The sequence below is a fragment of the Anolis sagrei genome, chromosome 9 (genome assembly GCF_037176765.1).
Source record: "Anolis sagrei isolate rAnoSag1 chromosome 9, rAnoSag1.mat, whole genome shotgun sequence".
Lineage (NCBI taxonomy): Eukaryota > Metazoa > Chordata > Lepidosauria > Squamata > Dactyloidae > Anolis > Anolis sagrei.
This window is the reverse complement of record NC_090029.1, coordinates 31,051,244-31,076,403: the sequence shown is the minus strand read 5'-3', so window position 1 is coordinate 31,076,403 and position 25,160 is coordinate 31,051,244. Positions and strand designations below refer to the sequence as shown.

General features: G+C 45.3%; 1 protein-coding gene across 2 annotated transcripts in view; it reads right to left on the bottom strand.

Moving 5' to 3' along the window:
- The window catches only part of HCN4 (hyperpolarization activated cyclic nucleotide gated potassium channel 4), a 151,109-nt gene that overhangs the window by 45,625 nt on the left and 80,324 nt on the right, over positions 1-25,160 (bottom strand). For both annotated transcript variants that reach the window (XM_060755260.2, XM_067471409.1), the window contains exon 3: positions 8,037-8,198. In XM_060755260.2, the coding sequence (XP_060611243.2) occupies positions 8,037-8,198 (162 nt within the window). The remainder of the gene's footprint in view (positions 1-8,036; positions 8,199-25,160) is intronic.

The following is a 25,160-nucleotide window of genomic DNA, read 5'->3' as shown; positions in this document are numbered from 1 at the left end:
ATGGATAATGACTGCCTAAATAGGACAAATGTCACTCCCCATTACTGACAATGTCAACCACGGTCTGTCCAAAGCGGTAGGATTGATTGAGCTCCTTGGCACCGAACAGGCACCCAACGCATCTCGTTCTCAATTGCTCGTGCCAGGAAAGCCTTCATTTACCTTCAAGGCTCATCTTACACCATCCCGAGTTTGCTCACATTTCCCTTTCTGGCTTAGCAAGGACATACTTGTATTTATTTATTTTTACATATGAGGAAAAACATTTTAAGGGAAATGGATTCTTGAAGGCTTTCATGGCCGGAATCAGTGGGTTGTTGTAAGTTTTTTTGGGCTATCTGGCCATGATCCAGAAGCATTCTCTCCTGAGAATGCACCTTTTTTTGCCTGCACCTATGGCAGGCATTCTCAGAGGTTGGGATGTCTGTTGGAAACTAGGCAAGTCAGGTTTATATATCTACTAGCTGTACTCACCACACATTGCTGTGGCCAATCTTCCCTCCCTCTTTCTCTCCTTCCCTCTTTCCTTCCTTTTTTTCCTTCCTTCCCTTTTTGTTCTTTCCTTCTCCCCTTCCTTCCTTCCTTCCTTCCTTCTTTTTCTTCCCTTCCTTCTCCCCTTTTCTTTCCATCCCTCTTTCTTTCTTTGTTTCCTTCCTTCCCTTTTTCTTTCCTTCTCTTCTTCTTCCTTCCTTCCCACCTTTTCTTTCCATCCCTCTTTCTTTCTTTCTATCCTTCCCTTTTTTTCTCCTTCTTTCCATCTCTCCTTCTTCCCTTCCCTTCCCTTCCCTTCCCTTCCTTCTTCTTCCCTTCCTTCCCCCCTTTTCTTTCCATCCTTCTTTTTTTCTTTCCTTCCCTTTTTCTTTCCTTCTCTCCTTCTTTCCTTCTCTTCTCTTCTCTTCTCTTCTCTTCTCTTCTCTTCTCTTCTCTTCTCTTCTCTTCTCTTCTCTTCTCTTCTCTTCTCTTCTCTTCTCTTCTCTTCTCTTCTCTTCCCTTCCCTTCTCTTCCCTTCCCTTCCCTTCCTTTCCCTTCCCTTTACGTCGCTCTGAAAGGCTTTGTTAGATAAGAGGCAGGAGTGGGGGAAACGAAACCAATTTTGGGATATAAGGTTTGCTTCAAGGGAAAGCCTGTTAGATCTGGCATCGTTTGGAACTCATGTTTTTATAGAGATTTTTAGCATTATGCTGTGGTCTAACACCTTCTGAATTATCTTTGCAATCTGTTGATTCCTGTCTGGATAAATACTGCCTTGGATTGTTTTTATATCTTTTGTGGGCATTGCTTTGAATTACTGCATTTTACTGATCTTTCACATTTTGAAATTTTCCTATTTTTGCAAGCATTTCTTTCTACTGGCTATTTTACTCAGCTTCAGTAAAAAGGACTGGTTTTTCACTCAACGTGTGGTGTGTTTTAAATCAGAGAGTATCATTTCTGTTCTGGAGTGCAACAATAGAATCCTAGAGTTGGAAGAGACCTTGTGGCCCATCCTGTCCAACTCCCTGCCAAGAAGCAGGAAAATTGCATTCAAAGCACCCCCAACAGATGGCCATCTGTTTAAAAGCCTCCAAAGAAGAAGCCTTCATCACACTCCGGGGCAGAGAGTTCCACTGGTGAACAGTTCTCACAGTTAGGAACTTCTTCCTAATGTTCAGGTGGAATCTCCTTTCTTTCCTATAGTTTGAAGCCATTGTTCTATTGTGTTCTACAATAATAATAATAATAATAATAATCACAATCATCATGATCTTTATTTATACGCCACCACCATCTCCCCAGTGGGGACTCGGGGCGGCTAACATGAGACCAAGCCCAAGTCCTAGTCTCCAGGGAAGCAGAAAACAAGCTTGCTCCCTCCTCCCTAGGACTTCACCTCACATATGGCTATCATGTCTCCTCTCATACTTCTCTTCTGCAGGCTAAACATGCCCAGCTCTTTAAGCCGCTCCTCCCAGGGCTTGTTCTCCAGACCCTTGATCATTTGAGCCGCTCTCCTCTGGGCACATTCTATCTTGTCAATATCTCCCTTCAACAAGCTAGGAGAGGCTGCAGCAGTTTGCTTTTGCCTGAGCCGACTGGGAAGGGTAAGACTTGCCTCCCTCTTCTCTTCTCCAGCCTTTGAAGTTCCTTGAGTGCAAACTACTTTCACCCTTTGAACTAAGTATGCAGTTAGTGAAGGCAAAGGGGGGAAGTGGGAGGCATGGATAGAAACTGGGACATTTTTGCTCATCTTTAAAAAGAGGATTAATTGGGATTATCCCTGACAACTCAGGACAGTCGGAATGTGCGGTCACAGAAGGTAAGCTCTGGTGATGTCAATACACAGGCAATATTAAGCATCAACTACAGTTGCATTGAGTATGCCATTCGTTTAACAGCCACAGCAGCAATAACACATCAAGTCTAACACAGGAGGAAAGCACACAGACACACTTTTCAAGGTAGAACTCTCACCCTGAGATTCCTCCCCCTTTGCATTGAGGATATTAAAGGTAAAGCAAAGGTTTCCCCTTGACATTAAGTCTAGTCGTGTCCGACTCTGGGGGTTGGTGCTCATCTCCATTTCTAAACCAAAGAGCCGGTGTTGTCCATAGACACCTCCAAGGTCATGTAGCCGGCATGACTGCATGGATCACTGTTACCTTCCTGCAAAAGCAGTACCTATTGATCTACTCACATTTGCATGTTTTCAAGCTGCTAGGTAGGCAGAAGCTGGGGCTAACAGCGAGAGCTCACTCCCGCTCCCCGGATTCAAACTGCTGACCTTTTGGTCAGCAAGTTCCACAGCTCAGCGATTTAACCTGCTGTGGCACCGGAGCTCCTGATCAGGAAGTAAATCTTAGAAAATGCAATAATTGAAGAGCCGGTGTTGTCCATAGGCACCTTCAAGGTCATGTGGCCAGCATGACTGCATGGAGCGCTGTTACCTTCCTGCAAAAGCAGTACCTATTGATCTACTCACACTTGCATGTTTTCAAACTGCTAGGTTGGCAGAAGCTGGGGCTAAAAATGGGAGCTCACCCCCACTCCCTGGATTCAAAGCGTCAGCCTTGTGGTCAGCAAGTTCCACAGCTCAGCGGTTTAACCTGCTGTGGCACCGGAGCTCCACAGGAAGTAACTCTTAGAAAATGCAATAATTGAAGAGCCGGTGTTGTCCATAGACACCTCCAAGGTCATGTAGCCGGCATGACTGCATGGAGCGCTGTTATCTTCCTGCAAAAGCAGTACCTATTGATCTACTCAAATTTGCATGTTTTCGAACTGCTAGGTTGGCAGAAGCTGGGGCTAAAAATGGAAGCTCACCCCCACTCCCTGGATTCAAAGCGTCAGCCTTTTGGTCAGCAAGTTCCACAGCTCAGCGGTTTAACCTGCTGTGGCACCGGAGCTCCACAGGAAGTAACTCTTAGAAAATGCAATAATTGAAGAGCCGGTGTTGTCCATAGACACTTCCAAGGTCATGTGGCCAGCATGACTGCATGGAGCGCTGTTACCTTCCTGCAAAAGCAGTACCTATTGATCTACTCACATTTGCATGTTTTCGAACTGCTAGGTTGGCAGAAGCTGGGGCTAAAAATGGAAGCTCACCCTCACTCCCTGGATTCAAACCTTGAACCTTTTGGTCGGCAAGTTCGGCAGCTCAGCGCTTTAATCAGAGGCCCCTTGAGGATCTTTAATATCTTTAGTAAAATATCTTAAATCAGATACTAGTTCTGTATCCCTAGATCAGTGGGTCTCAACCTTCCTCATGCCGCAACCCCTTAATACAGTTCCTCATTTTGTGGTGACCCCCAACCATAACATTATTTTCATAATGAAAATATCTCATTTGCTAAATGTATTTTCATTCACTGGACCAAATTTGGCACAAATACCTGATGCACCCAAATTTGAATACTGGTGGGATTGGGGGAGGCTGATGTTGTCATTTGGGAGTAGTAGTTGCTGGGATTTATAGTTCACCTAAAATCAAGGAACATTCTGAACTCCAGCAAGGATGGAATTGAACCAAACTTGGCACACAGAACTCCCATGACCAACAGAATATACTGGAAGGGTTTGGTGGGAATTGACCTTGAGCTTTGGAGTTGTAGTTCACCTACATCCAGAGAGCACTGTGGACTCAAACAATGATGGATCTGGACCAAACTTGGCATGAATGCTCACTATGCCCAAATGTGAACACTGGTGGAGTTTGGTGGAAATAGACCTTACCATCTGGGAGTTATGGTTGCTGGGATGTATAGTTCACCTAGAGTCAAAGAGCATCTTGAACCCAACCAACAATAGAATTGGGCCAAACTTCCCACACAGAACCCCCATGATCAACAGAAAATACTGTGTTTTCTGATGGTCTTTGGCGACCCCCCTGACACCACCTGGTGACCCCCCCAGGGGTCCTGACCCCCCAGGTTGAGAAACACTGCCCTAGATTCTGTTTCCATGATCTGGTAACTATTTGGAAGCTGGGTCAGGTCCAGGGTGCAACCAATCCCCGCTTCCTCTGGCACGCATTTGCTTCTGAACAGAACTAAACTTATCTCCTGATTCCAGGCCGGTCTTTCACCCCAGGCAGCGCTCACACAACTTACACATTCTTTGACCCGCAGCAGAGCACGCAACAGGAGGAAAAATAAATCTCTCCCAAACGCCAACCTACGGGCTGCCCTCCCTGCTGCTAGATTGGCTTTGCTTTCCCTCTTGTTCTGCCAGCCGTGACACTTGCCTTTGATAAAGGGGGCACGTCACCTCTTTCCTCTGAAACGCTAACACAGAAGTATTTTTAGGCTGCGATCTGCCCTCATCTAGCTTGCTTCCTTTTTCGATGATACAAATTTAGATTTCTGTGTTGTGTTTCTAGTGCTTTAGGCACTGAGATAATCCTTATCTTTCTTTATTACCGGAGACTCAGTTAACTGAAAGTGACTGAAAGGTTGGCAGTTCGAATCTCGGAACTGGGGTGAGCTTCCGCTGTTAGCCCCAGCTTCTGCCAAACTAGCAGTTCAAAAACATGCAAATGTGAGTAGATCAATAGGTACCGCTCCTGCAGGAAGGTAATGGTGCTTCATGCAGTCATGTTGGCCACATGACCTTGGCGGTTTCTACGGACAACGCCGGCTCTTCGATTATTGCATTTTCTAAGAGTTACTTCCTGATCCGGAGCTTCAGTGCAACAGCAGGTTAAACCACTGAGATGTGGAACTTGCTGACCAAAAGGTTGATGGTTTGAATCCGGAGAGTGGGGGTGAGCTCCCATTTTTAGCCCCAGCTTCTGCCAACCTAGCAGTTTGAAAATGTGAGTAGATCAATAGGTACCGCTCCTGCGGGAAGGTAATGACGCTTCATGCAGCCATAGAATCATAGAATCATAGAATCAAAGAGTTGGAAGAGACCTCATGGGCCATCCAGTCCAACCCCCTGCCAAGAAGCAGGAATATTGCATTCAAATCACCCCTGACAAATGGCCATCCAGCCTCTGCTTAAAAGCTGCCAAAGAAGGAGCCTCCACCACACTCCGGGGCAGAGAGTTCCACTGCTGAACGGCTCTCACAGTCAGGAAGTTCTTCCTAATGTTCAGATGGAATCTCCTCTCTTGTAGTTTGAAGCCATTGTTCCGCGTCCTAGTCTCCAAGGAAGCAGAAAACAAGCTTGCTCCCTCCTCCCTGTGGCTTCCTCTCACATATTTATACATGGCTATCATATCTCCTCTCAGCCTTCTCTTCTTCAGGCTAAACATGCCCAGTTCCCTAAGCCGCTCCTCATAGGGCTTGTTCTCCAGACCCTTGATCATTTTAGTCGCCCTCCTCTGGACACATTCCAGCTTGTCAATATCTCTCTTGAATTGTGGTGCCCAGAATTGGACACAATATTCCAGATGTGGTCTAACCAAAGCAGAATAGAGGGGTAGCATTACTTCTTTAGATCTAGACACTATGCTCCTATTGATGCAGGCCAAAATCCCATTGGCTTTTTTTGCCGCCACATCACATTGTTGGCTCATGTTTAACTTGTTGTCCACGAGGACTCCAAGATCTTTTTCACACGTACTGCTCTCGAGCCAAGCGTCACCCATTCTGTATCTTTGCATTTCATTTTTTCTGCCAAAGTGGAGTATCTTGCATTTGTCACTGTTGAACTTCATTTTGTTAGTTTTGGCCCATCTCTCTAATCTGTCAAGATCGTTTTGAATTCTGCTCCTGTCATGCTGGCCACATGACCTTGGCGGTGTCTATGGACAACGCTGGCTCTTCGATTATTGCATTTTCTAAGAGTTACTTCCTGATCAGGAGCTCCGGTGACGCAGCAGGTTAAACAGCTGAGCTGCTGAACTTGCTGACCAAAAAGTTAGTGGTTTGAATCCAGGGAGCAGGGTGAGTTCCTGCTCTTAGTCCCAGCTTCTGCCAACCTAGCAGTTCGAAAACATGCAAATGGGAGTAGATCTATAGGTCCCGCTCCTGCGGGAAGGTAAAAGTGCTTCATGCAGTCATGCCAGCCTCATGACCTTGGCAGTGGCTAAGGACAACGCCAGCCGTTTGATTATTTCATTTTCTAAGAGTTACTTCTTGATCAGGAGCTCCGGTGATGCAGCAGGTTAAACAGCTGAGCTGCTGAACTTGCTGACTAAAAGGTCAGCGGTTTGACTCCAGGGAGCAGGGTATGCTCCTGCTGTTAGCCCCAGCTTCTGCCAACCTAGCAATTTGAAAACATGCAAATGTATAGGTACCGCTCCTGCAGGAAGTTAACAGCACTTCACGCAGTCATGCTGGCCACATGACCTTGGTGGTGTCTATGGGCAATGCTGGTTCTTCAATTGTTGCATTTTCTAAGAGTTACTTCCTGATCAGGAGCTCCGGCGCCACAGCAGGTTAAACAGCTGAGCTGCTGAACTTGCTGACCAAAAGGTCAGCGGTTTGAATCCAGGGAGCCTGGTGAGCTCTCGCTGTTAGCCCCAGCTTCTGCCAACTTAGCAGTTTGAAAACATGCAAATGTGAGTAGATCAATAGGTACCACTCCGGCAGGAACGTAACAGCACTTCATGCAGTCATGCTGGCCATATGACCTTGGAGGTGTCTATGGACAACGCTTTTATTATTTTACTCTATTTTTATCATTACATTTATTATTTTACTCTATTATTATTGTTATTATTAATATTTTATCACATTTATTATTTTACTCTATTATTATCACATTTATCATGTTACTCTATTATTATTGGTATTATTAATATTTTATCACATTTATTATTTTACTCTATTATTATTAATAATATTTTATCTCATTTATTATTTTATGCTATTATTATCACATTTATCATTTTACTCTATTATTATTATTTTATCACATTTATTATTTTACTCTATTATTATCACATTTATTATGTTACTCTATTATTATTGGTATTATCAATATTTTATCACATTTATTATTTTAAGCTATTATTATTACCTTTATTATTTTACTTTATTATTATTATTACATTTATTTATATTCTATTTGTATGACATTTATTGTTTTACTCTATTATTATTGTTATTACTACATTTCCATTATTTTATTTTATTATTATTATTTTCATTATATTTATTATTTTACTCTATTATTATTGGAAGGCCACGTAAGCTCATTGTCATTGAAGAAGGTTAGAATAATAGTTTAATCAGAGCTGGACAGTCTTATCTTAAATTACAGTTTTATGTAAATATTCAAACCTACAAATGTCTCAGTGAATGTCATTTTATTGGTATCTATTTTTATTTTGAAATTGACCAGTAGCTACTGCAATTCTCACCCTCCGCTTTTACTCAAGTCAATACGTTTTCCCAGATTTTTGTGGTAAAATTAGGTGCCTTGGCTTATATTCGGGTCAGCTTATACTCGAGTATATATGGTAAATAATATTAAATAGGTGGCCCTTGCACCCTTCAGTACCACTCTTTCAGCCACCCATGTGGAAAATTTGAGAGTATTTTGGAGTATCTTGCTCAGCCTCACGCAACCTGTCCTGCAGAAGGTATAGCTGTGAGATGGAAGGCACTTACCACCATACGATTCAATGAGACCCAGCAGTCATCAGGGAAGTCCTGAAGCATGGGCACCAAGAATTGGAGGCAGCCGTCCCAGTGACACAGGAGGAGCATCATGCCGATCAAATTCACAATCCTCACCACGGCACTCGCCAAGTCGTACGTCATGTGGAATATCTAGAAGAGAGACCAATGCCGACATCAGGCAAGTCCCATACAACACAAAGGCAAGCCTCGCAGCACTGAATTTGGAGACTATGTACAACTCCCATCAGAGGTGGCCCTAGGTAATTTTCAAGGGTAAGCAAACAGTATTTTGCCCCCCCCCCCCCAACCAATAACTGATATATATTTTCTGTTCGTCTTTGGAGTTCTGTGTGCCATATTTGGTTTAATTCCATCATTGGTGGAGTTCAGAATGCTCTTTGATTGTAGGTGAACTATACATCCCAGTAACTACAACTCGCATATGTCAAGGTCTAATTTCCCCCAAGAACACCTCAAGAGTGCCCCTGGGCAAAATCAACTACACTGCAAATGCTTTCTTTGCGTAATGGGTTGAGCCATCCCTGGCTCCCATGATCCAACAATCAAGTTAGAGAACTGTAGGCCAGAAAAGTGGTAATTACATGCTCTGGAAGTCTCAACATTCACAGTTGGTGGGGTTCAGAGTGCTCTTTGATTGTAAGTGAACTATACATCCCAGCAACTCCCAAATGTCAAGTCTATTTTCCCCAAACTCCACCAGTGATCACATTTGGGCATATTGAGTATTCATGCCAAGTTTGGTCCAGATCCAACATTGTTTGTGTTCACAGTGCTCTCTGGTTGTAGGTGAACTACAACTCCAAAACTGAAGGTCAATGTCCACCAAACCCTTCCAGTCATGGGAGTCCTGTGTGCCAAGTTTGGTTCAATTCCATAACTGGTAAAGTTCAAAACGTTCTTTGATTGTAGGTGAACTACAAATCCCAGCAACTACAACTCCCAAATGTCAAGTCTATTTCCCCCAAACTCCACCAGTGTTCACATTTGGGCATATTGAGTATCCATGCCAAGTTTGGTCCAGATCCAGCATTGTTTGAGTCCACGGTGCTCTTTGGATCTCAATGAACTACAACTCCCAAACTCAAGGTCAATGCCCACCAAACCCTTCCAGTCTTTTCTGTTGGTCGTGGGAGTTCTGTGTGACAAGTTTGGTTCAATTCCATCATTGGTGGGGTTCAGAATGCTCTTTGATTATAGGTGAACTATAAATGAAAGCAACTACAACTCCCAAATGACATAATCAATCCCTCACCCAATCCCAGTAGTATTCAGATTTGGGTGTTTTAGGTATTTGTGCCAAATTTGGTCCAGTGAATGAAAATGCATCCTGCATATTGGGTGTTTACATTACAGTTCATAACAGTAGCAAAATTACAGTTATGAAGCAGCAATGAAAATAATGTTATGGTTGGAGGTCACCACAACATAAGGTGACATTCAAAACGTTCTTTGATTGTAGGTGAACTATAAATCCCAGCAATTACAACTCCTAAATGACAAAATCAACCCCCAACCCCACCACTATTCAAATTTGGGCATATCAGGTATTTGTGCCAAACTTGGTCCAGTGAATGAGAATACATCCTGCATATAAGATATTTACATGAGGATTCATAACAGTAGCAAAATGATGGTTATGAAGCAGCAGCAGAAATAATGTTATGGTTGGGGGTCACCACAACATGAGGAATTGTATGAAGGGGTTGTTATGGCATTAGGAAGGTTGAGAAACACTGCTCTAACCAATAGTAAGTGCCGGCCATACACAGCAAAGGAGGCAACTCACTGCCTTGGTGTAGTCTATGTCTATGCTATGCAATCAACATGAAGCATAAATCCAACAGAATGATTCCCCCCTGCTCCTTCCTGCTTTGCAAAGAGAGGGGTTTTCCAGGGCACAACCGCCTTGCATCCTCCCGAGACACTGGGATATGCCGGCACCGCAGCTGTGTTTCCCGACCGCAGGCGATAAGGGATGGCGGAAACCTCGCAGGCAGGAAGGCAGGCTGCTGGATCGCCTGCTTAGCGGGGGAGAAACTGGCGCTGCGGAGCCAGGCTGCGTTGGAAACATTTCTGATTTATTTACATAGACATCCCAGCTGGCCCCAACAGTTGCCAGGCAATTGCCTTGCTCCAGTGATTGGTACTCTTCCTCTCCAAGCAGGAAAGCCCTCTGCCTCCAAATCGCATCTCATGATACACAGCAGTGGGGTGAGGGAGCCAGGGATAGAGGAGCTCTCCATGGTCCTGAGCTCTGCTTCCCAAGCCAGTTCAGCACCTAGGAGAGCTCCCTGAAAGCCGAGAGTCAGTTCAGTAGCCAAGACACTAGTTCAGGCCTGGGCCAACTTTCCAACTTGGGGGCCACATGCTAGCACTCCTGATGATGGAAGGAAGGTAGAGAGTGAAGGAGGAAAGAAAGAAAGAAAGAAAGAAAGAAAGAAAGAAAGAAAGAAAGAAGGAAGGAAGGAAGGAAGGAAGGAAGGAAGGAAGGAAGGAAGGAAGGAGGGAGGGAAGGGAGGGAGGGAAGGAGGGAAGGAGAGTGACAGAGGGAAGGCGGGATGGAAGAGGAAAGGAAGGAAAGACAAAAGGGAAGGAAGGAAAGGATAAAAGGAAAATAGAAGGAAGAAAGGGAGAAAGAGAATGATGGATGGAAGGAAGGAAAGATGGAAGGGAGGGAGGGAAGGATAAAGGAAACTGAGAAGGAAGGAAGGAAGGAAGGAAGGACAAAAGGGAGGGAAGGAAGGAAAGGATAAAAGGAAAAATAGGTGGAAGAAAGGGACAAAGAGAATGATAGATGGATGGATGGATGGATGGATGGGTGGATGGATGGATGGAAGGAAAGAAGGAAGGCAGGGAGGGAAAGGAGGATGAAAGAAGAGGGAAGGAAGGAAGGAAAAAGGGGAGAAAGGGAAAGATGGAGGGAGAATGAGAGAGGGAAGGTGGGAGGAAAGAGGAAAGGAAGGAAAGACAAAAGGGAAGGAAGAAAGGAAGGTAGGAAAGGATAAAAGGAAAAATAGAAGGAAGAAAGAGAATGATGGATGGATGGATGGATGGATGGATGGATGGAAAGGAGGAAGGAAGGAAGGAAGGAAGGAAGGAAGGAAGGAAGGAAGGAAGGAAAAAGAGGAGAAAGGGGAGGATGGAAGAACAGTGAAAGAGGGAAGGTGGAAGGAAACAGGAAAGGAAGGAAAGACAAAAGGAAAGAAGGAAGGAAGGGATAAAAGGAATAATAGAAGGAAGAAAGGGACAAAGAGAATGATGGATGGATGGAAGGAAGAGAAGGATAAAGGAAATTGAGAAGGAAGGACAAAGGGTGGAAGGGAAGGATGGGATGAGAAAGAATGAGGGAGGGAGGGAGGGAAGGAAGAAGGAAAGAGAGAAGGAAAGAGAGAAGGAAGGGAGGGAGGAAGGAAGGAAGGAAGGGAGAGAAGGATAAAGGAAATTGAGAAGGAAGGACAAAAGGGTGGAAGGGAAGGATGGAAGGAGAAAGAAGGAGGAAAGGGAGGGAGGAAGGGAAGAGAGAGAGAAAGAAGGAAGGACAAAAGGGTGGAAGGGAATGGTGGAAGGAGAAAGAGGGAGAGAGGGAAGGAGGGAGGAAAGAGGGAAGGAAGAAAAGACTAATGGGAAGGAAGGGTGAAAGGGTGGAATGGAAGGAAGGAAGGAAAGAAGGAAGGAAGGAAGGAAGGAAGGAAGGAAGGAAGGAAGGAAGGAAGGAAGGGAAAGAAGGGAGGAAGAAAGGGAGGAAGAGAAAAATGGAAGGAAGTAAGGGAAGGATAAAGGAAAGAGAAAAGGAAGGAAAGACAAAAGGGAAGGAAGGAAGAAGGAAGAAGGAGAGGGAGGAAAGAGGAAAGGAAGGATGATGGAAGGAGAAATAGGGAGGGAAGGAGGAAGGAAAGAGAGAAGGAAAGACAAAAGGGAGAGAAGGAGGAAAGGAGGAAAGGAGGAGAGAAGGAAGGAGGAAAGGAAAGAAAAGAGAAAGAGGGAGGGAAGGAGGATGGAAAGATAGAAGGAAGGAAGGAAGGATCTACCAAAGAGTGTTGGTGGCTCACCAAACTACAACTCTCTTGATTCCATATCATTGAGTCTTGGCAATTAAGGCAGTGTTAAGCTGCATTAATTCTATAGTTCGGATACACCTTTAGTTAAGTATATTTAGCTAAGTGACTAACACCAAGTACTGGTCAATGACATATTCCCCCTCCAGTTTCTGTAATTACAATTAATTTTGAATCAATTACTCAATTAAACAGATTTATTACTCTTGGTGTATGTTTTGAGGGAACCCCCAAGTGGTGCAGCAGGTTAAACCACTGAGGTGATGAACTTGCTGACTGAAAAGTTAGTGATTCGAAGCCGAAGAGCAGGTGAGTTCCCACTGTTAGTTCCAGCTTCTGCCAACCTAGCATTTTGAAAACATGTGAGTAGATCAATTGGCACCACCTTGGTAGGAAGGTAACAGTGCTCCGTGCAGTCATGCTGGCCATATGACCTTGGAGGTGTCTATGGACAACGCCGGAGCTTCAGCTTAGAAATGGAGATGAGCCCCACTCTGCAGAGCTGGACATGATTATCCTTAATATCAGGGGAAACCTTTACCTTTTTATGTTTTTAGGGTCCTCAGAGTTGTTTATTTATTTGGGTTGTTGTAAGTTTTTTGGGTTGTATGGCCATGTTCTAGAAGCATTCTCTCCTGATGTTTCACCTGCAGGCGAAACGTCAGGAGAGAATGCTTCTAGAACATGACCATACAACCCGAAAAACCGACAACAACCCAGTCATTCCAGCCCTGAAAGCCTTCAACAATACATTGTTTATTTATTTGTTTTTAAAGGAATCAGAAATATGGAATTCCTGCAAAAGATGCTCAAGATGTCCCTATTGTGCAGCACAATATGACATAAATTGAAGCAGGAAGATCTGAGCCTGATTGCATAATGTTGAGAATTTCCTCTCTGAGAAAGGTGGAAGTCTGTTGCTTTTTCATTTGAAATAATAAATGCAAAGAGGGCCATGGGGCGTCAAAGCTGCGGTTCAAACCCATTCTGGAATGAATGCAAACCACAGTGTTATTTGAGGAGGCAACAATAAGAATATTTTTTTTGTCTTATAGGTTTCTAGATTGGAGTCTCTCTCTCTCTCTCTCGAGATGTTTCCAAGGCTGGCAGAAAGCTCATTTTCACACACATTGTTACGAAATGATAACCTGCCCCCGTGGTCAGATATTGCCTGTTAATACAAAAAGCTGCAGGTTTGGACAATTATTTGCTGTAATTTGTTCAACTATTCTTAATGCTGGACACTTAAAAAAGAAGAAGAAACACTTCCCTCTTCATTCAAACGGCCTCCTTAAACGATCAAGAGATTCTCAACACCAAATTGAAAAGCATACAAACCCTTTTAAAGCGGTAACTATGAAAATAGAACAAAAACAGGGCCCTGTTTCTCTCCGCAAATAAATTGAGCAGCAACCGAACTCTCTGGGTTTTTACAATTATAACTGAGACACAAAGTGCATCCTAATTGTCACAAATAGAGGTGGAATCATCCAAGCTGTGGCTGATGGAAAGGCAAGGATCCAGAGGGGAGGTTTGCATTTCCAAAAGATGGGCCATATCACATTGCAAGGGCAGGAGACAGTCTCCTTCAGCAAAGCAGGTGGAGGTTGTCAGTCAAAGGCCAACAGTCCCTAGTACAGGTACGGGGAAACCCAGGCCCAGGGGATGGATGTGGCCCCTTGGGCTCTTTTCTCAGGCCCTCCTCTCTCTCACCATCCTACCTTTCCTTCCTTCTCCCTTTCCTTCCTCCTTCCCTTTCTTCCATTTACCTCTCCCTTTCTCCCTCACTCCCTCCTTCCTTCCCTTCCACCCTTCCTTCCTTCTCTTTCCTTCCTCCTTCCCTTCCTTCCATTTACCTCTCCCTTTCTCTCTCACTCCCTCCTTCCTTCCTTCCCTTCCACCCTTCCTTCCTTCTTCCTTCCTTCCTTCCTTCCTTCCTTCCTTCCTTCCTTCCTTCCTTCCTTCCCCCTTTCCTCCCTCCTTCCCCCCTCCCTCTCATTCCGTCCTTTATTCCTTCCTTCCCTTTTGTCTTTCTTTCTTTCCCTCTCTTTCCTCCCTCCATTCACTTCCTTCCTTCCTTCCTTCCTTCCTTCCTTCCTTCCTTCCTTCTCTTCATCCCTTCCTTCCCTATCTTTCCTTCCTTTTTTCCTCCCTCCCTCCATTCCAGGCCTGTAGCGAGGGGGTGGTTTTAGGGGTTCAAACCCCCCCCGAAATGTTTCAGATTTTTTTAAAAAAACTGGTTTACTCATGAATTTTAACTGGTTAACCAAATCCCCATGCTAAGTCTATGAGATGCAAAAAATTAAGAGTCCCTCCAGAGCTGTAAGCACTATCTCAAGCATATATTGACAATTTATTCACACTGTCATTACTTGCAGCAATAGCGATGTAGTGAAGCAACCAAGTGGGGTGTGTGTGTATTGAATGCTCTCATTAAGGAGGCCAGACTTGGTGGAGGTGGTTGACAGGGGTGGAGCTGCAGGCTATTGAAGGTTGCTCTGCCCTCTGCTGTGCGCTTTGCTTCAGCGTGAGCTAGGAGGCAGGTTTCAACCCCCCCCCCCAAATTTTCAACCCTCCCCAAAATCCCCCCCCCCGAAATTTTCAACCCCCCCCCTGAAATTGTCAACCCTCCCCGAAATTTTTTTCTGGCTACGGCCCTGCTCCATTCCCTTCCTTCCATCCTTCTTTTAATCCCTTCCTTCCTCCTTTCCTTTCTTCCCTCCCTTTTGACTTTCCTTCCTTCTCTTTCCTCCCTCCCTCGATTCTCTCCCTCCCTCCCTTTCATCTCTTCCTTCCCTTTTAACCTTTCCATCTTTCTCTCTTTCCTCCCTCCCTTCCCTACACCTTTCCTTCCTTACATCCTTCTCTTCATCCCTTCCTTCCTTTCCTTTTGCCTTTTCTTTCCTCCCTCCCTCCATTCCCTCCCTTCCTTTCACCTTCTCTCCATCCCTTTCCTTTTATCTTTACTTCTTTCTCTCTTTTCTCCCTCCCCCCTTTCCTCCATCCCCTTCCACCCTTTCATCCATCCTCCCTCCTTTCCTCCATTCCCTTCTACCCTTCCTTCCATCCTTCTCTTCCTCCCTTTTTTCTTTCCTTCTCTCTTTCCTCCCTCCCTTCTTCCATTCCCTCCCTCCCTTTCATCCTTCTCTTCCTTCCCTTTTATCTTTCCTTCCTTCTCTCTTTCCTCCATCCCTCCATCCCCTTCCACCCCCTTCCTTCCATCCTTCTCTTCATCCTTTCCTTCCCCTTTGCCTTTTCTTCCCTCCCTCCTTCCCTTCCCTTTTATCTTTCCTTCCTTCTTTCTTTCCTCCCTTCCTCCATTCCCTTCTACCCTTCCTTCCATCCTTCTCTTCCTCCCTTTTTTCTTTCCTTCCTTCTCTTTTTCCTTCCTCCTTTCCTCCTGGGGGATGTTTAGCTGAGAGAAGAGAAGGCAGAGAGGGAACAAGAGAAACCTGTTTCAAGATTTCAAAGGTTGTCTCACTGAGAAGAAGGAAAACTGACTTTTTGCTGCTCTTGAGACCAGGCCGCAAGAAAGGAGCCATGGGTTCAAATGGCACGGAAAGAGCAATGGGTTCAAATGGCAAAAGTTTAGGAAGAACTTCCTGAGAGTAAGAGCTGTTGGAGAGTGGAATCGGCTGCCTCAGAGTATGGCGAAGTCTCCTTCTCTGAAGGCTTTTCTGCACTGGCCGTCTTTTGGGAGTGCTTTTATTGTGCCTTCTTACATGAAGGTCTGGTTGTGATGAGACCCCGGAAGAAGGAAAAGGGGAGCAGCCCTGCTTGCTTTCCTCCTGAATGGAGCTGAGATGGACCTCCTTTCCATGCTCTCCTTGGTCTCCTCCTGCTCTTCTTGCTTGAACGGTAAGCAGAAAAACATCCTGGGGCTTCAAGACTGCCAGACAATGAAAAGATCTGGAACGGAATGTACAGAACCAGGCAGAGGAGAGGAGCTCACCCAGGATGTGCCGTGCTCCCCAAAGGCAACGTTTTGCACTTCTTGAAACCAAGGAACAAATGTGTATTGCCATCTAAAACAGTGCTCTTCACAATGGTGGTCTGTTGGCCGGTGCCAGCCCATGGGCCATCAGCTGTCCATCTGTACAAGTTCCCAGGCAAAATGGATAGGATAATAATCTACTTTGGCCACATAATGAGAAGACATGGAAGCTTAGAGGAGACAATTATGCTGGGGAAAGTGGAAGGTAAAAGAAAGAGGGGCCGACCAAGGGCAAGATGGATGGATGGCATCCTTGAAGTGACTGGACTGACCTTGAAGGAGCTGGGGGTGGTGACGGCCGACAGGGAGCTCTGGCGTGGGCTGTTCTGTGAGGTCACGAAAAGTCGGAGACGACTGAACGAATGAACAACAACAAATAATCTATATCTATCTATACATATCTATACACATTTATTTATTTCATATCAAAAGCATTGCATACATTTGTGTGTGTGTGTATAAGTATATAGTAGACTTGGTAGAGGGAAGCCCTGTGACCAACTGAACATAGTGCAGGGGTTTGGGGGAAATGACCTTGATTTTGGGAGATGTAGTTCACCTGCATCCCGAGAGCACTGAACCCAGCCGATGACAGATCTGGACCAAACTTGGCACAAGGACCCAACATGGCCAACTGTAAATACTGGTTGGGTTTGTGGGGTGATTGCCCTGGGAATCTGGGAGTTGTAGTTCACCCTTATTCAGAGGACACTGAACCCAGTTGATGATAGATCTGGACCAAACTTGGCACAAGGACCCAACATGGCCAACTGTAAATACTGGCTGGATTTGGAGGTGATTGCCCTGGGAATCTGGGAGTTGTAGTTCACCCTTATCCAGAGAGCACTGAACCTAGTCGATAATAGATTTGGACCAAACTTGGCACAAGGACCCAACATGGCCAACTGTAAATACTGGCTGGGTTTGGGGGTGATTGCCCTGGGAATCTGAGAGTTGTAGTTCACCCTTATCCAGAGGGCACTGAACCCAGTCGATGACAGATCTGGACCAAACTTGGCACAAGGACACAACATGGCCAACTGTAAATACTGGCTGGATTTGGAGGTGATTGCCCTGGGAATCTGGGAGTTGTAGTTCACCCTTATTCAGAGGGGATTGAACCCAGTCGATGACAGATCTGGACCAAACTTGGCACACAGAACTGACATGGCCAACTGTGTATACAGGCCTGGTTTGGGGAGGATTGAACCATGATTCTGGGAATTCTAGTTCACCCACATTGTTATGTATTTTCTAATGGAAGCAGTCAAAAAATGAAATCAAAGACTGGCTTTTTTCTAAGACATAGAACTACTAATTGACAAATGATATTACCTAACACCCCAAAACAAACAGTGCCTTTTTCAAATAACCCAGGCACCACTGGGTACCCAAGCTAGTATGGCATAAATGTGATACCGGTTTCTGGCACGTTAGGAGGGAGAAATGCCATATGAAATAGCTTCTGTTTGAATCCCTCCCAACGCTTGCATAAAATGATCAGGTCCAGAGTCTAGAATCCCCTGACAGCAATCCTTGCAGGTATTCTAAACACTTTCCTATTTCATTGAAATCCACAAGAAGCATGTGGACAATTTCAACAGAAAGGAAGAAACCATGAAAATGAACAAAATCTGGCTACCCAGATTTAAAAACTCTAAAATCATAACAGTAAATAAAGAACACTCAAAAAGAGGGGGACTCCAGACAAGAAACAAACAGGGGCAACTTATCACCTCTCAACAAAGGATTCCCCCAGGCAGTAAGAAGCCACTCCTCAAACTGCCAGACCATTAGATGCTAAAGGTGGCCAATTCACCCTGCACATTCCACACACATATATATACACCACTTGTCTTATTTCCAACTAACCTCACAACCTCTGAGGATACCTGCCATAGATGTGGGTGAAATGTCAGAAGAGAATGCTTCTGGAACATGGCCAGACAGCCTGGAAAAATCACAGCAACCCAGTGATTCCGGCCACGAAAGCCATTAACAATACACTTTCCTAACACTCAAAAACAAAGGAACTCCAGACAAGAAATAATCAGGGACAGCTAATCACCTCTAAACAAAGGATTCCCCCAGGCAGTAAGAAGTCACATCTGAAACTGCCAGGCCATTAAATGCTAATCAAAGTGGCCAATTGCAGCATTCACCCTGCATATTCCACAGATATATAACCCCCACTTGCCTTATTTCCAATTAACCTCACAACCTCTGAGGATACCTGCCATAGATGTGGGTGAAATGTCAGAAGAGAATTATTATTATTATTATTATTATTATTATTATTATAACTTTATTTGTACCCCGCTAGCATCTCCCCAAGGGATTCGATGCGGCTTACATAGGCCGAAGCCCCAAAACACAATACAACAATACAATAACCATAGCAAATTAAAAACAGTTAAGCAGAAAACAATAATGGTAAACAATACAACAAGACACTATTAAAACTGGGCCGGCCGGAGTAGGGGTACTGGGTTAAAAGTGCTGGCGTGGCAGGAGGGATGTAGGATTAAATATAAGTGCGATATGCAGTGTGCAGTGATCTTGGTTCTACTAAGGTGCTTCTGGGATTTGGTGCTGGAGGTTCCTAATCTGAAAAGGCACATCAGAACAGCCAGGTTTTCAGTTCCTTTCTGAAGACTGCCAATGTAGGGGCTTGTCTGAGATTTTTCGGGAGGGCGTTCCAGAGTCGGGGGGCCACCACAGAAAAGGCCCTGTCCCGTGTCCCCACCAAGCACACTTGCGACGCGGGCAGGATCACGAGCAGAGCCTCTCCAGATGACCAGAGTGAGCATGTGGGATCGTAGACAGTGATACGGTCATGCAGGTAAGGGTGTCCCAAACCGTTCAGGGCTTTGTAGGTAAGCACCTGCACCTACAATTGCACCAGGCCAGACAGCCTGGAAAACTCAGAGCAACCCAGTGATTCCGGCCATGAAAGCCTTTAACAATACACTTTCCTAACACTCAAAAATAGGGGAACTCCAGACAAGAGACAATCAGGAACAGCTATTTACCTCTAAACAAAGGATTCCTCCAGGCAGTAAGAAGCCACTCCTGAAACTGCCAGGCCATTAAATGCTAATCAAGGTGGCCAACTGCAACATTCACATCTATCTAGAACAGACAAGAGTTCTTTCTCCCACCCCTGACATTATTCCACAGATATATAAACCCAATTTTCCTAGTTTCTAACAGACCTCACAACCTCTGAGGATACCTGCTATAGATGGGGGTGAAATGTCAGGAGTGAATGCTTCTGGAACATGGCCAGACAGCCTGGAAAACACACAACCACCCAGTGATTCCAGCCATGAAAGCCTTCGACAATACACTTTCCTATTTCGTTTGTGAAAAGGCAGAGGGAATAGATTTCCTTTACTGCAGAAAATAAAAGCTTATTCAAGTGTTGGATTCCAAGGGTGTTTTGGCGAAGCGTAATACAATCGCCCACATGGCAAGCTGCTTCTGTGCCGTCTCTCTGGCTGTCTCCTTTGCTTTACTGGCACCCATGTGGAGAGTGACAGTTGCAGTTGGCAAGGATGGCCCCTTTCTAACTATGGCTGCCTCTGCTCCACGTTTCGTCACAGTTGTTAATTCACAAGGCAGATGGGTTCAACCTTTCTTTATCCCCTTTTCTAAATAGGAGCCCTCAGCATAGCAAGTGGGTGGAGAGATACAGCACATGCAGAAAAGCATTTATGGGCATATAGATTGTTGACCTTGTATGGCAGCGTTTCTCAATCTGGGGGCTGGGACCCCTGATGGGGTTTCATGAAGTGGTTTCAGAGAGGTCACCAAAGACAATCAGAAAACATATATCTCTGATGGACTTCAGAACCCCTTTGGCAGAGAAGGCTGAAGATCTCTCCGTCTGTCCTTCTCTTCCTTTTTGGAAACAGACGGTGAATCCTTCCACCAAAAGCTCTCCTCTGCTGTGATAGGCCGGCCTCTCAACTACAACTCCCAATTGTCAAGGTGTATTTTCCCTGTGCTTCTCTTCCTTTTTGGAAACGGATGGCCAAGGGGAGGGCTGTTTCTGAGACTCCAAGCAGGGAGGGGAGAGCAGGCATGCCCAGCGCATGGAGAGCAGGCGTGCCCACGGGAGAGCAGGTGTGCCCAGTGCATGGAGAGCAGGCATGCCCAGCACTTGGAGAGCTGGCGTGCCCACAGGAGAGCAGGCGTGCCCAGCGCATGGAAAGCAGGCGTGCCCACGGGAGAGCAGGTGTGCCCAGTGCATGGAGAGCAGGCGTGCCCACAGGAGAGCAGCCGTGCCCAGCGCATGGAGAGCAGGCATGGCCATGGGAGAACAGGTGTGCCCAGTGCATGGAGAGCAGGCGTGCCCATGGGAGAGCAGGCGTGCCTGCAGGAGAGCAGGCATGCACAGCACATGGAGAGCTGGCGTGCCCACGGGAGAGCAGGTGTGCCCAGTGTATGGAGAGCAGGCATGCCCAGGGCTTGGAGAGCAGGCGTGCCCACAGGAGAGCAGGCATGCACAGCACATGGAGAGTTGGCGTGCCCACAGGAGAGTAGGCGTGCCCACAGGAGAGCAGGTTTGCCCAGCACATGGCAGCGTGGTACACATGTGCGGATGTGGAAAAGTATGTGAGGCTGGAGGGAGGCTCACACCAGCAAGTTCCATTAAGGCATGGGGATTCTTTGTGGGAAGTTTGGCCCAATTCTATCGTTGGTGGGTTCAGTATGCTCTCTGATTGTAGGTGAACTATAAATCCCAGCAACTATAACTCCCAAATGTCAAGGTCTATTTTCCCTGTCCTTCTTTTCCTTTTTGGAAACAGACGGTGAATTCTTCCACCAAAAGCCCTTCTCCTGCTGTGATTGGCTGGCCTCTCAGCCAAGGGGAGGGCTGTTTCTGAGACTCCAAGCAGAGAGGGGAGAGCATGCAAGGCTGGAGGGAGGCAGGTATTGCTTTCAAGGCAAGAGGGAAAGCACCCTTTGATTGTAGGTGAACTATAAATCCCAGCAACTACAACTCCCATGTGACAAAATCTATCCCCCACCCCCACCCCACCACTATTCAAGTTTGGGCGTATCAGGTATTTGTGCCAAATCTGGGCCACTAAATGAAAATATTTATTTATGATATTTCTACCCCACCTTTCTCGAACCACTACATATGCTGCTCAAATGTAGTGGAAACTGATAATGAAGTGCAGAATTCAATGTGGTGATTGTGTCTCCTCCATTCCTTCCCATTGCATCATTCCAAGATCCAGCTTCCCTCCAGCTTCATATAAAGTCAGAATCTGCTTCCTGCACCACGAACCTCTTGGCCTCGCTCTCAGAAGTGTCAGGAATTCACCAAGAGGCACATGCTTGTCTCTGACCCTTGATATTCCCTCCTCTTTGGGACGAAAGACACTGCTGAGTGCCCAAGGTGTTGGGCTGTTTTAAAAGGAATCTTATCTCACCAAGTGCTTTTCTCTTTATCTTCCACCTCTTGGCACATACGTGCCAGGAGACATGACCCATCAGGGCTGTTAGTCATTGCCTTTCTTGGACCCTTCTTATCTTGAGCAGATTTTGCAACTCGTTGCGTATCTCTTCCTGTCTCCCTTTTTGCACCACTACATTTTTGGCTCAGTTATAATGCCCTGTGGGATGTTCATTCTTTTTGCAAGGGGACTATGCTTTGCTATTACTTTTGCAGAGCAGAATCATAGCGTTAGAAGAGACCCCAAAGGTCATCCAGACCAACTCCATTCTGCCATTTTGTTGTTTATTCGTTCAATCTCTTCTGACTCTTTGTGACCTCCTGGACCAGGCCAGAGCCAGAGATGAGCACTGCCTCCAAAGCCGGAAATGAAAGGAGAAGCCTTTGTCTTTGTTTGTGTTTGTGTGCTTTGTTGCATTGTAACAGGACATTGAATGTTTGTTAGTATCTGTTTATACTGTAATCTGCTCTAAGTCCCCATGGGGAGAAGGGTGGAATATAAATAATAATAATAATAATAATAATAATAATTATTATTATTATTATTAGAAACACAACAAGATGAGTCCACAGCAGACAAGATCACTCTGCTGGCTGTTGTATTGGATCACATGTCGGACACTTCCCAAGTGTCTAGGACTGTGTGATGTATCGGCAAATTATGTGTGCAGATCCCAGTAAGGTGGCCTTCTGCAGCTGGTAGCGCTGATTGTGTTTAAGTGCTGTCTTCATAGACGTGTCAGCAGCCTATGATATTGTGAACCACCGCCTCCTCCTGAGAAAAATGTATAATATCACAAAGCACTACCACCTCACGCGCCTCATAGGAAACCTGCTACAAAACAGGAGCTTTTTTGTTGAGTTCCAGGGCCAGAGAAGCAGATGGCGGAAACAGAAGAACGGCCTGCCTCAGGGGAGCGTGCTTGCTCCATCCATGTTCAACATCTACACAAATGACCAGCCACTGCCAGAAGGGACAGAGAGTTTCATCTATGCTGATGATCGTGCCGTTACTGCTCAAGCAGGGAGCTTTGAGATGGTAGAACAGAATCTCTCCGAAGCTCTAGGTGCTCTTACTGCCTATTACAGGGAAAACCAGCTGATCCCTAACCCATCTAAAACACAGACATGTGCCTTTCATCTTAAGAACAGACAAGCATCCCGAGCTCTGAGGATTACCTGAGAAGGAATCCCACTGGAGCATTGCAGCGCACCCAAATACCTGGGAGTCACTCTAGACCATGCTCTTACCTACAAGAAGCACTGCCTGAACATCAAGCAAAAAGTGGGTGCTAGAAACAATATCATACGGAAGCTGACTGGCACAACCTGGGGGTCAGAACCAGACACAGTGAAGACATCTGCCCTTGCGCTGTGCTACTCTGCTGCTGAGTATGCACGCCCAGTGTGGAACACATCTCACCATGCTAAAACAGTGGATGTGGCTCTTAATGAGACATGCCACATCATCACGGGGTGTCTGCGCCCTACACCACTGGAGAAATTACACTATTTAGCTGGTATTGCACCACCTGACATCCGCTGGGAAGTAGCAGCCAATAGTGAAAGGACTAAGGCAGTGACATCTCCAGCTCATCCCTTGTTTGGGTATCAGCCAGCATGTCAATGAATTAAATCTAGAAATAGTTTTCTAAGATCTACAGAGACACTCGCTGGAACATCTCAGCTAGCAAGAGTCCAAAAGTGGCAGGCTCAAACCCAGAACCTCAACCAATGGCTGATACCAAATGAGAGACTCTCCCCTGGGCATACAGAAAACTGGGCAACTTGGAAGGTGCTGAACAGACTCCGCTCTGGCAGCACGAGATGCAGAGCCAACCTCAAGAAATGGGGCTACAAAGTGGAATCCACGACATGTGAGTGCGGAGAAGAGCAAACCACTGACCACCTGCTGCAATGCAACCTGAGCCCTGCCACATGCACAAGGGAGGACCTTCTTATAGTAACACCAGAAGCACTCTAAGTGGCCAGATACTGGTCAAAGGACATTTAATCAACTACCAAACTCACAAATTTTGTATTTTGTCTGTTTGTTTGTTTTGTTCTGTTAGAAATGTAATACAATTGACTGGTTGCCCTGACACGACAAATAAATAAGTGCAGGCCAAGGTCTTTAGGCACTGCACCCAGTATAACCATCACCACTGGGACCACCTTTACTAAGTTGTTGTTGTTGTTCTTCTTCTTCTTCTTCTTTGTCTTCTTCTTCCTATTATTATTATTATTATTATTATTTTGTTTATTTGTTCAGTTGCTTTCAACTTTTCATGACCATTATTATTATTATTATTATTATTATTATTAGAGTAATATTATTCTTATTATTAATGAACTACTTCAGGAAAGCCTCTGCACCGTAACTGTAACCAATTACTTTAAATACTTAAAATATTCAAATATTAAATATTAATTAAGCATTTAATTTAGTTAAATATGTGAGTATTTAATTATTGATAGCAATTTGCTGTATTAATCAAGGAAAAAAAGGGATGCTCCAGGCTATGCTTATTACCAAGGAACCAGAGACACAACTAGCTTTCTGGGAATGCAAAACTGCATCATTCCCTTCGTGATGAAGGCTCATGCAAGTGCAACAAATGAAATAGACACCCCACTTGAAATCACACTGCACAATTATCACAGTTTGGCCCCACTTTAATTGACATGATTGCACTCTTAAGAAGATCTAGATGAGGAACTTTGAACATTCCAATAGAAAGCTCTTGTGCTATAGTTCAGGGAAATGGACTAAAGAGTTCTGAGAATTTCACTGAACTACAAATCCCAGGATATCACAAGGCTTTTGCCCCCCATCTACACAGTTATATGAGCTCCCAATGGCACAGTGGGTTAAACCACTGAACTGCTGAACTTGCTGACCGAAAGGTCGACAGTTTGAATCCGGGGAGTGGGGTGAGCTCCCACTGCTAGCCCCAGCTTCTGCCAACCTGGCAGTTCAAAAACATGCAAATGTGGGTAGATCAATAGGTACTGGTGGGAAGGTAACAGCGCTCCATGCAGTCATGCCGGTCACACAACCAGGAGGTGACAACGCAGGCTCCTTGGCTTGGATATGGAGAATAGGTCCTCCCCAGAGCCAGAAATGAGCACTGCCTCCAAAGCCGGAAATGAAAGGAGAAGCCTTTGCCTTTGTTTCTGTTTGTGTGTCTCGTTGCTTTGTAACAAGGCATTGAATGTTTGCCAGTATCTGTTTATACTGTAATCCGCTCTGAGTCCCCATGGAGAGAAGGATGGAATATAAATGAAGTATTATTATTATTATTATTATTATTATTAGAAACACAACAAGAGGAGTCCTCAGCAGTGTTGTTGTTGTTGTAATGAACTACTTCCAGAAAACCTCTGCACTGTAACAGTAATGAGTTACTTTAAATACAGTGCAGTGAGCTCCCACTGTTAGCACCAGCTTCTGCCAATCGAGCAGTTCAAAAACATGCAAATGTGAGTAGATCAAAGGGAAGGTTCGAAAACATGCAAATGTGAGTAAATCAAAGGGAAGGTAACGGTGCTCCATGCAGTCATGCTGGCCA